An 18,980-nucleotide genomic window follows, 5' to 3' on the forward strand; every position below is an offset into this window, starting at 1 on the left:
CGAAAAGCAAAGGGGTTAAATGCTTCGAATATTCGGGGTTAGGGGGATATCGTCACTCCTTGGGGAGAGACCACCATATAGGTGTGTGGAGACTTATTAAGCCTTTAGCACTCCACTTTGCAAGGGACCATGGGAAGAATATGCAAATCTGTCTTCCATGATGTAATTAGGAAGTCAGGTGCCTCAGTGTTGGTTTGCAACACTGAGGCACCTGACTTCCTAATTACATCATGGAAGACAGATTTGCATATTCTTCCCATGGTCGAATATTCGATGCGTTTAACCTCTTGGTGTTCGGCCAGTTACATGCATACCTATGCCGGTGAGGTATTCGATCGAATGCTACTCGATCATCACTACAGGGGACATAAAATCTGGTGGCGTACACTTTGCAGGTCTTTATGAGGTCCCCCAATCTGTCCACAATGTTATTGCGATTCTTCAGACTGGGGCACCAGAGGATCTTTGTTCATCCAATAGAGCTGCTCATACACATTGCAGTAATTTCAAGAAAAATCGGCCAATTTTGGAAGGACCGACCAACCATCTACTCTATATGGGGATCTCTTGACTCTTCCCTGATGGCAAATGCTGGAGGAGAGAAAAAGTGAGCAATCTGTCTTGGAAATAAGCCAGAGGACTTTGCCTTCGACTTTCCCCCTCTACTCAAGTTGAGCATACATGTGTATGGAGTAGATCGGAAAAAATAGCCATCTAATATGTCTGTCCAACATAAGGGTGCATTCACACGATGTCTTTTGGCACGTAATGTGCCACGTAGACGCCGCGGGATCTTTTGCGGGCCGTATACGCTCCCATTGTTTTCAATTGGAGCCGGTACCGTATACACGGCGACATTTTGCGGCTGTGATATTGCGGCGGCCGCAAAATAGCGCCACAATAGCACCACAATAGCGCCGCAAAAGATCCCGCGGCGTCTACGTGGCACATTACGTGCCAAAAGACATCGTGTGAATGCACCCTAATAGGTCCACAGGCAAACCCATTTGGAATTGACTTTGGAGGCCATCACTAAAATCCAGACCTTTGATATTCTATTGCATTGCAATTATAAATGGACATGCGCCCGATGTATAGATGTAGGGTGGACCTAGAGAAAACATTTTGGAGCTATTCTTTCATTTCCCAGCACTCTCCATTTCTGTAAAGTGGCTACCAGCTTCTAAGAAAACTCTGTACTCTTGGTAGTCTGCTCTTACCTACTCTCGGCTGATCCATCCATGAACTTTAGGACAGCCCTACATCAGCCCTATGTTCTACACAGGGGTGTAACTTGAGGGGGTGCAGAGGGTGCAATCACATTAGGGGGCCCATAAGGACTGGCATAACTTAAATAGTTCACAGTGGTCCCATCTACCACTACTCCATAAGTCACCCTCACCTTCACTACATGAAGATTTATTACACTTAGCCTTCCACTGTCAAAAAAGAGAAAATTAAACTTTTTATGCCAAATGGAGCAACTAGTTTATTACTTTTCTGACATCTGCGTACCTTTTCAGTAAATTTGTCACACATATGATAAAACTGGCCATGTCACTGCCATTAAAATTACCCGATTCATACACTTACCTCTCCTTGTCTCTGCCTATATGAGCAGAAATAACCCATCTTTTTCATATATTTACAGGAAACAAATATTCCGGAGCAAACTCTTGTGACGGTGGTGAAACCTGGCTTACCGACCATGGCAGACTTGTATCTACTACCACCGGCAAATCAACCAAAGCGGAAGAGAAGTGTCCCCACTGACAAGGTGCGGTATAGAAGGCCTTACTGTAAATCAGCCCCCTCTCATCACTGACCGGGTAGTAGAGCAGAGCTCGGGAGAATATCATAGTTTGTTATATGAACACTTTTACAACGTGAATATTTCTTGGTCTATAGATTCTATCGCTTCCCTTCTCCCTGGTGCCAAATGCATGAAAGCTGCCGGCCAGCAGATATAAATCGTCGTGCAACAAAATATTCCTGTTTGTCATGAATCAAGAGCCAGAGCAAGCAATCTATGATCAGAAAATGGAACTGTCCGCAATAAAGCAAGCAGGCCCTATAACTCTAGGATGTGATGTTAGTATAGTACAGCTCCGAGGATGGTTATACGTCAAGCATAGGGAGTTTAGATAAGCAATTTAAAGCCTATCTGCAGTAGGATCCCTTAAGCCCCCTCCTCTCTATACCCATAGATCATGGTATAAAGAGGACCTGTCACCTCTTCTCATATGTCTGTGTTAGTGAATCCTCATAGTTAGCAAATCCTAATAGTAGGCCCTCTTTAAAGGGATCCTATCAATAAAACTCAATTTTCTATCCCTAACACGTCAGAATAGCCTTAAGAAAGGCTATTCTTCTCCTACCTTTAGATGTCTTCTCCGCGCCGCCGTTCCGTAGAATTCCCAGTTTTCGTCGGTATGCAAATGAGTTCTCTCGCAGCACTGGGGGTGGGCCCCAGCTCTCAAACAGCACTGGGGGTGTCCCCAGTGCTGCGAGAGAACTCTCCAGCGCTGCCTCCATCTTCTTCAGGAACGGCCTCTCTTCGTCTCTTCTTCCGGCGGTGGCTTCAAACTTCTAGGCCTCGGCCCTAGGGCAAAGCAGACTGTGCATACCCACCGGCCACAAGAAAATGGCCGCTTACATAGTCAAAGCAATAAAATCAAAACCTTTGCGGATTTATTTTTTACGCTTTTATATTCTGTTTCACTTTTTTTTTCATTGTTATCCGGATAGTTGACTATCCCAGAGCGTACAAATAAATTAAATTTTGACACGAGTCATTAATATTGAGCACGTTAGCCTGGGATTAATATATGCAAAGTGGGTTTTTCTTATTCGTACTCTGTACGCGTTACGATCTTTTGTTGCCGAAGATGAATTGAATGCTTGTTGTCGATAAGGGGATGAATATATCTGAGGCTTTGTTTTTTTTTCTGATCCTATCGTAATTATATTTTGATTGTATAATGATGGCGGCGAAATAATTGGCTCGGTTAAAAGCGTTAATAATTCCGAGCCGCTGTGATATTGTTTCAGGTAATCATTTCCTTATCTGCAGGAAGATGAATGGATGAATTAACGTTTCGCTTTTCCAGCCCCTCGTGATTGTTCTGATCTTTTTTGTTTTTATCATCCGACACAAAATTTAATTAAAAATGTTAAATAATTAATCTGAATTTTTATAAATATTTGTTAAAAAACCCCCCAAAAAAACGTCAATTAACTTCCACAATTCAAAATAATTGTTTGGATAATACGAGTAGGTTTTTTTTTTTTTTTATTATTTTATACTATTGTTTCTTACATTTGTGTGTTTAATATGACAGCAGAAAAAAAAAAGAGGAAAAAGAAATTTAATTAAAATGATAGATGATTGATTTGTTTCTTTCTAGTTTATTTTATTTTTTTTCAATCCAGCGATATAATAGGAATTTGTTTCATTTTGTATTTAATAATTTTTCTATTGTTTTTTTTACTTTTTTTTTTTATATATATATATATATGAATCATTGTAACACGGAAGTGACAGAATTTTCTTTAATTCTTCTTTTAGAGGATATCAGTGATAAAACAGGCCTTGAACGCACATAATATTACCTTCTTCCTCAGAGGCGGATTTTGGGTTCTGGTAACATTAGGCGACTCTGAATCAGGTAACGTCTTCTCTTTAAGTCTCTTCTTCTCTTTTAGGGTCTATTACACTAATGGCAGCCATTATGGTTTCCCTAGTAACTCACCTTGCACATACATATGTATTACGTACCTTCTCACCATCTGTCTTAGGGCTCGTTCACATCTGCGTTCATGGGTCCTTATTGCAGGTTTCCGTTTCCTGCATAAAACAGATGCAGGAGACGGAAGCCTGCAGGAGACTTTCTCACCCATTCATTTGAATGGGTGAGAAAGCTGTCCGGCCGTGCGCGGCAGTGAGCGTTTTAGGCTCTCCGCCGCGAAACCGGGTTTTATAATCCGGACACAGAGTCGGACATGCAGTACTCTGTGTCCAGATAAAAAAATCCGGTTTCGCGGCGGAGAGCCTAAAACGCTCACCGCCACTCACGGCCGGACCCGGTCTATGGTTTCCGTCTTCTGCCATGCAGAAGACGGAAACCATAGTACGGACACATGAACGCAGGTGTGAACCTAGCGTTACTAGTTCGCTATAGAGAATGATACAGTACTGGATGTATTCTTTCATACTTAAAGGGAATCTGTTACTAGACCTAAGCAGATGAATCCTGACCTCGCAGATAGATTAGGGTTAGGGACACCTGAATCACATAGCGATCCTCTTGTGACAAATGGGCTCTATGGATCAATGAGGGTGTTGTCATTGCTCCAAAGAGCTCATTTGTCTAAGAAAATGCATGATCTCGGTTACGGTAATTTCACACACAGTTTTCGTATCCGCCTCAAAATCCTGACCAAAAAGACAGCTCCCATTGAAATCAATGGGAACCGCTCAGGAGTTTTCTTCCAGGAGCCTTTTCTTCTGGCTACTGGAAAAAAAGAAGCGAGGTGCTCATTCTTCAGGCCGAGTCACCGCACGATTCGGCCTGAAGACACTCCCTCCTCCGGACTAGGCCTATTCATTGGGCCTAATCCAGAACAGAGCGCGCGGCTGGATGCCACTGCAGTGCACCGGCTTTCAGTCACGGCTACCCGGTTTTTGGGCCGGAATCTGAGGCGGCCTCCGCCTCAGGTTCCGGTTCAACAAACTCCGTATGAACTTACCCTAAGAGAGACAGTGATCCACAAGGGGAAAACACAATTTGTTTCGGTTGTCCCTAACCCTAATCTATCTACGGGACAGGGTTGATATGCTAGGTTCTGGTGAAACACTCCATTTAAAGGGGTTTTACAGGATTTTCATACTGATCACTTACACTGATAAGCAAATGGGTAACAATGTGAAATGTCTTCTATTACTCTCCCTCTTTTCAGACGTCTTTCTACACTCCTTCTCCTAGGTCATAGGACCTCTTCCCCACCTTAATGCTCTCTCCATTTCCTTATATGCTCTGTAATGGTTATACGTTATGTATATATATATATATATATATATATATATATATATCAATATCGCTGGGTTCACACCTGCGTCTGGGGTCTCCGTTCTATGGTTTCCGTCTTCTGCATGCCAGAAGACGGAAACCATAGACCGGGTCCGGCCGTGCGCGGCGGTGAGCGTTTTGCGCTCTCCGCCGCGAAACCGGATTTTTTTATCCGGACACAGAGTACTGCATGTCCGACTCTGTGTCCGGATTATAAAACCCGGTTTCGCGGCGGAGAGCGCAAAACGCTCACTGCCGCGCACGGCCGGACAGCTTTCTCACCCATTCAAATGAATGGGTGAGAAAGTCTCCTGCAGGTTTCCGTATCCTGCCTGTGTTTTAGGCAGGAAACGGAAACCTAAGTACGGAGACCGGGCCGCAGATGTGAACGAGCCCTTAATAACATAAATAACATATATTGTTCTATATGTTATACTTTACACCTTGCTGCACTTCCATGCCCCCTCCTCACTTGTCATTACCCGTTTCTTCCCTGGACTTGTCTGCAGTTGTCTCCCCAGTCATTCCTAAATCCCCCCCCCCCCCCCTCCTTCCTTTCTACCAGCAACACTTTTGATTTATAATGTTCTGCCTTTTCTTTGAAAAACTTAATAAAATTTTTCTAATGGTTAAAGAGGGTAAGGGGCGGTTCACACTTGAGCCCGGTGTCTGGTTTGTCCGTCGGGTTTTCAGCCCCAGCAAAACTGGACAGGGAACGGAAACCCAGCGGTCAGATTTAAACCCCTTTCACTTGAATGGGTTTGTAAAGGTGACCGCCTGCGGCCTGTCCACGGGGAAACCGTTTTTTTAAGCCGGACACAAAGATTTATTATCATTTACACCAGTTTACTGGCATATTTGTACCTGCTTGGTTTCAATGTGCAGGTGCAAGAGTGCACCCGAGTTATACCCTAGCGCACCCTCCACTGGTGCTGAGGACATAAAGACTGGCATTGAATACATCAGTCTTCATAAATCTTCCCCATAGATATTACACAGTGGTTTAAGTAAGCACAGTCAAAAATCTCCCCATCTATGCCCCAACCTATTAGACTTCACTCACTAACTTAACCAATGCTTTCTCCTGCAGAGTCCCGGGCGATTGGAGGAGCAGGAGGGTATTGGGCTATAGTGATTATCTTCGCCATCTGTCTTGTAGCGGTCGGAGGTTTCATTCTCTATAAGTTCAAGAGGTAAGTATCATCCATCAAGGTATTACTTGTGTTACTGACCCCAGAAACGTGTGATCTCAAATACACTCTCAACTGTGGACCTGTGTTCCTTCTACGGGTAAGCGCCTTTGAAGATATCACCACTTGGTCCCTCTGGGCATTGTTTCTGCTCCGAAGCAGAGCATTGACAGCTCCTGGGACCCAGATGAATGGGCCTAATCATTGGGGAGCCCCAAGTCACGGCTGGAATAGTCGCGGAATCTGCAGCAAGATTGAGCAGGAGACTTACACTCACCGGCCACTTTATTAGGTACAGCTGTCCAACTGCTCATTAACACTTAATTTCTAATCAGCCAATCACATGGCGGCAACTCAGTGCATTTAGGCATGTAGACATGGTCAAGACAATCTCCTGCAGTTCAAACCGAGCATCAGTATGGGGAAGAAAGGTGATTTGAGTGCCTTTGAACGTGGCATGGTTGTTGGTGCCGGAAGGGCTGGTCTGAGTATTTCAGAAACTGCTGATCTACTGGGATTTTCACGCACAACCATCTCTAGGGTTTACAGAGAATGGTCCGAAAAAGAAAAAACATCCAGTGAGCGGCAGTTCTGTGGGCGGAAATGCGTTGTTGATGCCAGAGGTCAGAGGAGAATGGCCAGACTGGTTCGAGCTGATAGAAAGGCAACAGTGACTCAAATAGCCACCCGTTACAACCAAGGTAGCCAGAAGAGCATCTCTGAACGCCGCACAGTACGTCGAACTTTGAGGCAGATGGGCTACAGCAGCAGAAGACCACACCGGGTGCCACTCCTTTCAGCTAAGAACAGGAAACTGAGGCTACAATTTGCACAAGCTCATCGAAATTGGACAATTGAAGATTGGAAAAACGTTGCCTGGTCTGATGAGTCTCGATTTCTGCTGCGACATTCGGATGGTAGGGTCAGAATTTGGCGTCAACAACATGAAAGCATGGATCCATCCTGCCTTGTATCGGTAACGGTTCAGGCTGGTGGTGGTGGTGTCATGGTGTGGGGAATATTTTCTTGGCACTCTTTGGGCCCCTTGGTACCAATTGAGCATCGTTGCAACGCCAAAGCCTACCTGAGTATTGTTGCTGACCATGTCCATCCCTTTATGACCACAATGTACCCAACATCTGATGGCTACTTTCAGCAGGATAATGCAATGCCATGTCATAAAGCTGGAATCATCTCAGACTGGTTTCTTGAACATGACAATGAGTTCACTGTACTCCAATGGCCTCCACAGTCACCAGATCTCAATCCAATAGAGCATCTTTGGGATGTGGTGGAACGGGAGATTCGCATCATGGATGTGCAGCCGACAAATCTGCGGCAACTGTGTGATGCCATCATGTCAATATGGACCAAAATCTCTGAGGAATGCTTCCAGCACCTTGTTGAATCTATGCCACGAAGAATTGAGGCAGTTCTGAAGGCAAAAGGGGGTCCAACCCGTTACTAGCATGGTGTACCTAATAAAGTGGCCGGTGAGTGTATTTTTTCAGCGTCCTGTTCTGATATCTGCCTCCCATTGAATACAGTTGGAGGCAGAATTAGGGCGGAATCTGAGGCTGATTTTGGGACCTCAACAGTAACATGGACATGTATAGTATGTAACCGCTGCGGCCTGTGATTCCCTGTAGCAGTCCCTTAGATAATGAATGTGATGTCATTGCTGCACGGAAGTAAGAAACAGCGAGGATTTTCTAGCCTTAATGTCAGACCATACGTTGGTGAAAACCTGGATTTTTTGAGCACTTCTTTCGCAACGTTTGGTCTTAACGTTAACCTTCTAAACTTCTCGGGCTCAGTTACATCACCTAAATATAGTGTTCTGTTACCAATGTTAAAAGCTACTAGTTTACTTTCCTCAATGTTTATGTGTGACACAGGAAAATGCCAGGCAGGAACGTCTACGCTCAGATGCACAACGAGAAGGAGCAGGAGATGACAAGTCCTGTGAATCACAGCGAAGACACACAAAATATCATCCAGGGAGAAGAGTTCATTGATGATGACATGGACACGCAAACACTAGGAAATGCAAGAGGTAATGAAACACTGGTAGTAAGATGTATGGAGTAGAAATTATTGTATTGTTTCATAGCGTAATCCCAAAAACTATAAACCAAGATGACCATAGAGGTGCAGGTCTCATCATAACCAAGATGTCTTAGACCTTCTCAGTTGTGGGCGCCAATCTTCTCATTGCTGAGAAAACGTTAAGAATTGTGTTCTTCATATTGGTTTGACAATCTTGTTCAATATGAGATGCCTCGAAACACGGCTCAGTTCCTACTGAATTGTTGAACAAGCCAAGTCAGCCATCTTCACTGACTCCCCCCCGAACATGTCCACAATCTTTCAGGAGGATTAGTGAGAACATCTAAGGAGAACAAAGGATCACAAAGATTGTAATATTTCTATTCAATGGTAAATCACAACTGATTTCTAGGATCTGTAGACAGTCACACATTTCTCCTTCAGTGGCCACCACAGGAGAAATGTGGTATTACATGGCATCCATTTACTATAAATGGGTGACCATATAATAAGTGGTCATGTTGAGTCCTCCAGAGAGGACTCTCTGAGGCAGTTGTCCAATTTAGCTAATGGAAGGGATTTCCAAGCAGAAGACACACTTTGTGACGTACATATGTCCTCATAGGGCAATTGTACAGGGGCTGTTCTAATGGGTGAACCCCTTTTAGATGAGTCAAATATAATCTAATACACAGACACATTATATGTTTCATAAATAAGACATGGTTGTCACTAGAAAAATGTTGAGTTTCTGGTAAATTGAACACAGCTTTTGCTAAGAAATTCACGTTGGACCCTTATACCAGCAACTGATCCTTCTATTATCATCTACTGTTCTCTAAGATTATGCAGTGACCAGGAGCCATCTTGCTCCCTTCTGTATGGATAATGGGTGTATAGACAATACAACGGGGACCAAATCTATAAGTCTGTAGCTATTCCTAAACTACAACGTCTATCAAGTTTAGGATTGCTGGGGGTTACAGTTTTGCAGGTTCGGGAACACTGGTATAAAGGGATGGAAAGTTGATGGTGTTGATATGGTAACTAGGGTTGAGCCAATCTTGAAATTTCAGGATCGTTTTTAAAATCTGATTTTCGATCATTTTCCAGCCGATCCCGATCGTGAAATTTGCTTGATCGCCGATTGGAATCCGATCTTTCCCGATCCTGATCGCTCAACCCTAATGTTAGCTTTTCCCACAATGATTGGCCAGTAGCCAAGCATTGAGGGAAATAACCTCCGACCTCGATCTTACCAAAAAAGATCGGGATCGGAATTCTGATCACAATCGTGAAATTTACTTGATCGCCGATCAGAATCAGATCCTTTCTGATCCCGATCGCTCAACCGTAATGGTAACTTTTATGAACATGTCTCCTTACAAGGCCCTGAGACCATTCCTTAGTACAAGTATGTATAAAAGTAGAAAGTCCTTTTAAATAATTATTTGAGTATTTTTCTCAGTCCAGACATACGTAGCTAAATCCAAATGGGGGCGTTCATGTCTTTGACGTTTTTAGATATTGTTTTTGGAAAAGAACAAAGGGTGGAAACCATATCATAATGTTCTGAACTACATTCATTGACAAAAGAAATATTGCACCGAGAGGGAGTTGTTACTCAGCATGAATGTCAGAATGGTATAAGTAAGTGATCACAACATTACAGCGAAAGGAGAAGGTTATTGGGGAAAACTGTGCAATTGTTAGGAGGCTCTAGTGCCCTGTTCATCCCTCTAGCCTAAATACAATATAAGATTTGGTTGAGCATGAAGGTATACAGGCTCTATATCCTGCCAAAGCTGATGTCCCAGCTGGTCCCATAAATGCTCAATTGGTGATAAATCTGGTGATGGGGCAGGTCACGGAGGTGTTAGAATCTTACAGAGACATTCCTGGGAACCCCTTACTGTATGTGGGTGAGCATTATCCTACTGAAAAATGCCAGTTGTCTGCCCTGCCATGAGAAGCAACACATGTGGGCACAGGATGACCTGTACATATCACTGAGCTGTTAGTGTCCCTCGTATCTCTAGGAGGGGTAACCGACTGTTGTATGTAATGGCTTCCATCTACCACACCAGCAGTTGGGGCAGTGTGTTACTCCACAGCAAAGGCAGGATTTATTGCAGTTTGTCAATACAACCATCTTTCAAAGCCTCTCAGATGGGCACAATGCCTTCAAGTGCATTCTAGAGGCAAGTCTAACAGTCAGCAATCACATCAAGAAGTACTCTACCCAAAAGTAGCCTCTGTGAGCCTTGTTGTAGGGCAGCAGGGAAGCTACTTTTACACCGTCTTGTGGCAAGCCCTAGGGTCTGATCAGACCTGACCTGTTACCATTACATGTTTGTTTTGCAGTAGTTGGTGTATTACTTTTTTTGTCAATGAGTGTATTTTACTGGAAGACTTGTAAGATCATTGTCCCGTATCCTCAATGGTCTTCTGCTCTCTTTGATGGTATCAATGTTGTATGTCTTTGCTTTGCGGCTTACGTTACCGTATTTTGAAGACAAGGAACTCTTACTAATCCCTTCTATACCTGTAATTGTGATATCTGTAGACTTGTACACATTGAAATGCCACACGGCCAACCCAGATTACCAGTGTAGGCCACAAATACTTTTATGCTTTGCACTTCGCATCTTTGAATGTTACTTTTACAAAACCATTGAAATCCATTGCTTGATTTTATTTATTTTTAAAGGACCACTAAATGTAAAAAAAAAAACCCATTAAATAAAAACAAACAATCTGATATCTAACAAGGGGCGTAAGGAACACGTGAAAACCAAAAATACTCAGCTTTATCTTTGTCCATGTACAAAATAATTCTTGTTCTTAAAGCGTACCTACTCTGTTTAAAGTTGGTATCTTCTTCATCTATGTCCAGAAACCTCCATAGTCACCAAAAATCCATCTGGTGTAAAACAGTAAATAGGGATGAAGAAAGGGAGGGGAGGTGCAGCTGCAGAAACAGCAAAACAGCAGGGAGGAGGAGAGATTTGATTGGCTCAAATTACACAGAACACCCATGACATCACACCAGGAAGAGCCCGCCCACTCAGCAGGGAAGGGGAAAAAGGAAAAACCTCCAGGTTACAGGGAACATCTAATATACACTTACAGCTGTCTATGTGTAACAATAGGTACGCTTTAAGATTGTCTTGAGAGCATGAACCACCTTCTGCTCGATCGACTTAGTGGCCCTTTATGTCATTGAGCGTCCATCCATTGAGCATCCATCAAGAAGCTCTCACTCATCCTCTACTTCATTTTCCCATATACTTTATTTTTGCTTGTTTGTTTGTTTTTTTTACGGCCCAACCTTGGGATTCCTCCACACCATTGCCTTGCAGTGACACTTTCTGGGAGAGGAGGATTCTTGAGCAGCTACAAGGTCCCTTTATTGTCGGTGCCTGCCAGTGTTCAATCGCAGGTCAGTGGCATGCTAGGTGGATGTCTACTCCCATCCCTTTGACCCTCAAGATTATATGCACTCTTAAAGTGAAACTCCGCTTTTTAACAGTATTATATGGTAAAACTTTACATTGAATGATGAGTTTTCTCATCTTGTGGTGATCTTGAGTGCCGCAAAGTCTTGTTCACCATTCACATCCAAAGCGAACAGTAAGTGATCTACTGGGCCGAATATTTTTTTAAAAAGTGATCCATTATTTTTAGGGATTATGAGTATTTACTAAAAACATGATGTCTGGAGAGATGAGAGGTATTCCATAAAAATATTGCACAGCTTAGTAAATTAACAAAAACACCATTCATACATAGTAACATAGTAGATGAGGTTGAACAATCGGAGATCGGTGACACTTCGGCACCACAGGGACTTCAATATTTTGCAGTTTTGTAAGCTGTTTTTTAAAAATTTCATAGGGTTGAAATACCTTTAGCCCCTTCCCAAAATCCACCATAATGGTAAGGTGGATATCGATATTGTAAATATGGTGCCCACTAAAAAGCAAAGCTGCCGCTATAATATCTGGCAGCAAAGATCACGATCAGAGTCGTCTTTGATCATGGGCATTAACACCATCTGCAGGGCATTAAAACCCTAAAAAAGAATGTGATCTACTTACGCATCGTGCACGCTGGGGGGGCATTCAGGGTGCGCAGTCTTCTTCATCCACGCCTCCTCTTCCTCCGATGTCCTCGGGTCCCGTCCTCCTCTGGCGCTCGCGAACTGACATTGATAAAAAAAAATGGCCTGGGCGCATATGCAGTAGCATGCGGCTTCTACTACGGCTACTGCGCATGCGCCCAGGCCATTTTTTTTTATCAATGTCAGTTCGCGAGCGCCGGAGGAGGACGGGACCCGAGGACATTGGAGGAAGAGGAGGCGTGGATGAAGAAGATGGCGCACACTGAATGCCCGCCCACCGTGCACGATGGGTAAGTAGATCACATTCTTTTTAAGGGTATTATTTTAAAACTGGGGGGGGGGGGTAGTTTAATATAACATTTACGGTGCCTGAATAGCCTTTTTAAAGGCTATTCACACATATGTGGGGCTCTATCAGCATGATTTTGCTGATAGAGCCCCTTTAAGTTGTTAACACAGAACCAAAACTAGATAAATTTAGTATTGCCAAAATCGTAACAACCTACAGAATATAGGAAACGTGTCATTTTGGCTTCTCAGTGAATGCCATGAAAACAAAACCTATAAGAATATGATACAAATGCATTTTTTTTTCTAAGCCCCCCCCCATTCAGATTTTCCATATATAACTCTGTGAACGGAAATATAAAAAGTTATGGCTTTTGGAAGGTGGAGGGTGAAAGAATGAAAATCAAAAAATTTAAAATAACTGCGAAGGGGTTAAACTCAATAATATTAGCCAGTATCCCATTGGATGACTGATTCTAAGCCCCCTTACACACAATCGTATGAATGGTCAGCATGCTATCTGGATTTTTCCTGGGTAGCACACTGACCCATTCATTTCTATGGGCCGTACACATGACCATAAATTACACAGTCACGTGTGCGGGATGGCAGTCTGCCTGTAAAATATAAAACAGGTCCTATTCCTCTCTGATTTTGCGGCCCTGCTTCCGCAACTTCTATATATTGAATGAAAGGGGCCGTGGAAGAGTGGCTGGTGCATGGGCGGCACATGGATGATATCCATGTGTCCCCTGTGTGCCGCCTGTGCCGTCCATTCACGGCAGCCAGTTAGCCCACAGTCCTGTGTAACCGGCTTAAATCTGCATTGGATTCTTTACCAAGAAGATTATATCTACTGCCATGAGATATTTTTGGACTTGTATATTCATCACTTTAGAGGTGGGTCTGTCATCTCTCTGTTAACAGATTCCAAGTGACAACCAGTGAAATTTCCAATCCAGTTTCTATATAAATAAGGAATTACCGTATATACACAGTTTTTGTGCTGAAAAAGCCCCCCTCGGCTTATACTCGAGTCAAGCAAGAAAAAAAAACTTTTTTTTTTTCTTTTTTGAGGGGGGAGGGGGGGTCTATGACCGGCAGCAATAGTAATGTATAGAATCTCCCATAAAAGAGTGTGAAAAAAAAAAAGCTTAAAAAAAATATATAATACAAAAATAAAGTAAATAAAAGTTCTAAATCCCTCCTTTCCCTAGAATACATATAAAAGTAGAAAATGACTGTGAAACACATACACATTAGGTATCCCTGTGTCTGACAGTGCCCGATCTACTGAATATAGGGGATCTGCAGTGCTCCTGTTCCGTCGGGAAGTGGTTAATAGGAGCACTGCAGATACCCTATATTCAGCCAGGCTGAATTCCAAGTGTGTGTGGGGGGAAAACTCAGTCCTCAAGCTCAGGGAAGGGGCAGACAGACAACCAAAACACCCCCTCCCCTTCCCCAGCAACTACTGCACCCAAAAATTCCGGCCATTTTAATTTTGGAAATTTTCCAGTAGCTGCTGCATTCCCCCCCCCCCCCCCCCCCTTCGGCTTATACGCGAGTCAATAAGTTTTCCCAGTTTTTTGTGGTAAAATTAGGGGCCTCGGCTTATATTCGGGTCGGCTTATACTCGAGTAAATACGGTATGTCAAGACGTCCACAAGATAAAATATTTCTGCTACTTTTTTTACCACTTTCAACCAATTTTACAACTATAAAGCAATGTTCCAAAGCGGAGTTATACTTTAATGCCCAACAGACAGTCGATGCACCTTGCCACTGATAGACGACCCCCACCGGCTCGCCATGAACATCCATGAGCCACCATGGATAAGAGTACACTGATTTTTATTTTCTGTTCTTACCGCACCTTTTTATTTGACATTCTTGTGATAAAATTGCCCTTTTTTCCCATTTTTAATTAATAAAAATTGTCATTTACGGGCGACCAAGGAACTGACTAACGTTCTCTCTTTCCGTCTTCGCAGGTAATCACTCAGGAGTGGTTTTAAGTATTAACTCCAGAGAAATGCACAACTACCTGGTTAGCTGATGTTTACATATGGAGACAATCGTCACAGACTCTTCCCTCTATTGTAATATTTCTCCCTGGTAAATCACCAGACTGGATTATCAGACTGTAAGAGCAACCGGAGAAGTTGTTTCTAACCCGTTTCGAAGATATACAAATGTCTGCTACTACGGAAGAGCGATCGACTTGTACGTTTTAAGGACTCGTTTTCATACGAATTGTTACAATTCATATTCAGCTGGTAGCAAATTTGTAACCCACCACATATTTTTGTGTTCTATTCATATTCTGTGTACACTTTATTACCTTTTATCTAGATCCCCCCCGTCCCGTCCAGGATTCAAGTTTACTTTAGAATACGGATATTTCCGCCATTGGATTTTTTTTTCTCTCCCTCCCGACCCTGGTTTCTGTATAAAGGCAATGTGCTCTGGGAAAGGACAGTGATATAACGATACTGTATTAATACGCCAGTAGTATGTCCGCACATAGGGTCAGTTTCTGCACTATTTCACTACAGCACCTGCAAAGTAGGAGGATCTTCTCCCTAACAACAGGGATTCTGCACCAAATGGTAAGACATTCCAGACTGTGGTATAGTCGTTGCAAAAATTAACACAGGGCAATGGTATTTTTTGTATCTTTGAAAAATATTAATAAAATTAAAAAAAAAAGAAATTAAGAAGATAGGAGTGATTATTAGAATCTGATGAGTAAAGGGTAAGGTATGGATAAGCCTTCATGTATCTCTGACCGCTAAGATGGCTGTGCTGGATTCGATATCCATAACCGATTTTGTTAAATTAATGTATTTTGCAGGGTGTGTGAGGTTGGGTTGACTAGTAGTCACTTGTGTCCTGTCTAGGTGACCACCATTCGGCACTAAAAGCTGCATGAACTAAAGTAGTTCTATCTGCTATATAATAGACTGCCTACCCATGCTACACCGCTTGTTTTACAGTAAGTCTTTAACACTTAAACAGGACCGGTCACCAGCTCTGAAAAGCCCAATGACATGTATATTCTGATAGGTATGGTCACCCTGAGTATTTTGGTGTTTTGTTTATCCAAATCCGTTCAGCCATTCCAAAGATATAAGCCCTTTTAGTGTTGATACAAGTTACAGTTTACTAGGCAGGTAGCAGTAACATTGTGGTTCCTCTGGGGCGGAGTCTCTGTATGCTGTACATTACCTCCCACTTGACTAGTAGACCCCAAAAAGGGCTCATATCTTTGGAACGGCTGAACGGATTTTGATAAACAAAACACCAAAATGCTCAGGGTGACAACACTGATCAGATCATCTGAGATGACCTGGTAACTGGTCGTCTTAAATTATGAAAACTCAGAAATAAAGTGCAGGAACCTGAAGTAAATTAGTTATAAGGGGATTGGAGGAGACATCAGGACATGTTTAAAAATGGCAAGCGTCTTTTGCCAATTATCTGACAAGGTGTCCTGTGTAAAATTGCCCGTACCCTGCCTGAAAAACCTTCAACCTTTCCAACCAATAGAGAGAGTCCCCAATCTCTGTACTTCTGAGAGGATCTGGTATAGCTTCTTGTCCGAATGTTTTTGTGATATTGCATTTAGTAAAATTATTCTTTATTTTTTAACGTATAAAGAAGCACTTTAGTGATTTTTTTTTCATTCATTGTTTACCTTTCCCGCAATACAGCCCGTATTAAATTACTTATTTAGCTATTCCTTTCTACCTCACTCCTTGTCTTCAGTAGGGTCATGTGACTCTCACTCCGATCAGATATGTACATGAGTTAATGGGGCTGACCAGGATATACAGTTTTCAACAAGGAGGCCGGGGAAGTTGAAAAAAATAAAAAAATAAAAAAAAATGCTCACCTGTCCCCTGTGCTCCTGTGTTCCCTACTGCTGTCCAGTCCACGGTGCCTCGAGGCATCTTCCAGTGAAATCCTTGCCTCACGTGCAGTGGCATAACTAGGAACAGCAGGGTCCTGTGGTGAAGTTTTTACATGCCCTCCCCCCCCCCGCATTCATGCGTTCTCTATTATGCCCCATAGTGGCCCCTGCACACACTATTATGCCCCATAGTGGCCCCTGCACACATTATTATGCCCCATAGTGGCCCCTGAACACAGTATTATACCCCATGGTGGCCCCTGAACACAGTATTATGCCCCATAGTGGCCCCTGCACACAGTATTATGTACCACTGTGGACACCCATGAACAATTATTATACTCTGGGGTCTTTTCAGACCACAGAGTATAATAATCGGAGACCAAAGGGAGATACCAACATAAAAAACAATGTTACTTACCTAACCCCGGGTATACTACAGTCCTCGGTGGTGTTGGCCATCTTCAATGACGTCTGGGTAGGCCCCCAAGCCTGCGCTGAGAGGTACGTAACACTGTTTTTTATGTTACCTTACCTCCCTTGGACCTACGATCATTATACTTGGGGGTCTGAAAAGACCCCTGAGTATAATAATGATGTCTGTGGGGCCCGCAGTGTCACTTACCGATCCCGGCCACTGCCAGGATCAGTAAGTAAATTGAGTCCGTTACTGGCTGAAGTAACTCCAGTTGGTAACGGCCTATTACGAAAAGAAAATAAACGCGGCGGGTAGCGGCTGTCGCCGGGCCCCTAATGTCCCGGGCCCTGTGGTTGCCACTACCCCGGTAGTTACACCACTGCTCACGTGACCACTGAGACAATCAGCAGCCTAAGGAAAGGACCAGGGAAGTCACAGGAAGTGACATCTTGTATCCTTTCCTTAGGCCACTGATTGGACTTTCACAGGAACGAGTCCAGCAAGATCAGACTATAGTGGGAAACTCTGGAGCACTGGGGACGGGTAAGAATGCTTTGGGTTTTTTTTTTCACCTTTCCCGGCCTCCTTTTATATTCTGTTCCACCCCTTCAATGCTCAGATCCTGACTTCCAGTATGATGTACCACACAGACCCTCCACAAACTACTACTAAGTACTGATAAGCCGACAGTTCCCAGTGAAGGAGCTCAGTTCCCCTAAATATATAAGAGTATATAGGACAGTATAGCGAAATGATAATGGCATTGTTCCAAGCAGGTAGGTATAGTACAGTCTCTAGCTGCCCAAGCAATGCTGTGCTGATGCATCATGGGACTGATAGCAGAATAAAGAAGAATATAAAAGCTGAAATAAGCCTGATGAAGATCTGGGAAGAAGCTGGATTGTAGGGACATAAGTGCACTATATGTAAAGGGGTGGAAAAAGGGATTTTGCTGGAGTGTTTTTTTTAAAGGTCCCCAATTTATTAGGACATAGAGCCATGAAAGAGGAGGGAGGCATTTTTGGTTCCCCTCCTATTAGGTCAGTTTCTTTGTTAGATTCCTCTAATGCAGTGAGTTTGGGTCTGCAGAGCTTTTTTTTACCGAAACTGAACAATTTAGGATTTGTCTCGGATGAACTAAAATGGACATCACAAAGTGATTTGCAGTAAATGTATTACTCTCTGGGGTCTCCTGAGACCCAGAGTATAATAGCTGTAGGCCCAACTGGTGAAGGAAGGAGGAGGTGGGGCAACACGCTGCTTTGGAACACATGACGCGCGATTTCTGGCAACCAAGCTCCTGATGGACCCCTTATTATATACATAGAGTATAATTCTAACTATTATATCCTGTTTCATAGCAAAAAAAACCCCGAATTTTGTTAGCTCCCACTGCACTCCCCTTTACAGAATGGGGATGGGGTGAATTGTAGGGTGTAAATCATGCTCTGTCATGAAGCGATTACCCATAATCCATCAGCATTGTCAGACTTGGTTCCCGGCTTAGATCAGATCTGGTTTCCAGTTTAGCCATTACTGAAATAGGAAACAGATGATCGCAGTTATGGGGTTTGGCGGTGAATAGATAAGAGAGACTCTTGGCTTGGGAGAGAAAGCACATTGACTTATTGCTGAAAATCTTCCCAGTTATGATAAAGGTTATTGTGGATTTAAGGAGCTCTCCGACATCAGTCACACTCCATAAAAGCCAAATCGGAGGAGCGGCCCGGTATAAAACCTCAAGGAAGACATAACCATGTTTGCATTGTTACTTCCCCCTGAAATGAGTGGGAGTTACCTGAAAAGTTCTTACACACGTGGAGATCTTGGAAACCTTTTTGTAGACAATGGAGAGAAGGCCATGTATGTGTACTGAGGGCCGAGACCTGTGTGTGACTGGAGGATGGTGGGGGAAGCCTAGCACAAG

At 43.3% G+C, this 18,980-nt stretch overlaps 1 protein-coding gene across 2 annotated transcripts in view; it reads left to right on the plus strand.

Moving 5' to 3' along the window:
* Nucleotides 1-15,380, plus strand: part of SORCS2 (sortilin related VPS10 domain containing receptor 2) — a 710,878-nt gene extending 695,498 nt beyond the window's left edge. The window contains exons 23-28 of one of the 2 annotated variants that reach the window (XM_075260385.1): nucleotides 1,652-1,777; nucleotides 3,569-3,668; nucleotides 6,160-6,262; nucleotides 8,158-8,315; nucleotides 11,671-11,750; nucleotides 14,714-15,380. In XM_075260385.1, the coding sequence (XP_075116486.1) occupies nucleotides 1,652-1,777; nucleotides 3,569-3,668; nucleotides 6,160-6,262; nucleotides 8,158-8,315; nucleotides 11,671-11,750; nucleotides 14,714-14,737 (591 nt within the window). In that variant the 3' untranslated portion in view covers nucleotides 14,738-15,380. The remainder of the gene's footprint in view (nucleotides 1-1,651; nucleotides 1,778-3,568; nucleotides 3,669-6,159; nucleotides 6,263-8,157; nucleotides 8,316-11,670; nucleotides 11,751-14,713) is intronic. The other variant, XM_075260393.1, reaches the window with a different exon arrangement.
* The last annotated feature ends 3,600 nt before the right edge of the window (nucleotides 15,381-18,980 follow it).

This window comes from Leptodactylus fuscus, chromosome 1 (genome assembly GCF_031893055.1).
Source record: "Leptodactylus fuscus isolate aLepFus1 chromosome 1, aLepFus1.hap2, whole genome shotgun sequence".
Taxonomy (NCBI): domain Eukaryota; kingdom Metazoa; phylum Chordata; class Amphibia; order Anura; family Leptodactylidae; genus Leptodactylus; species Leptodactylus fuscus.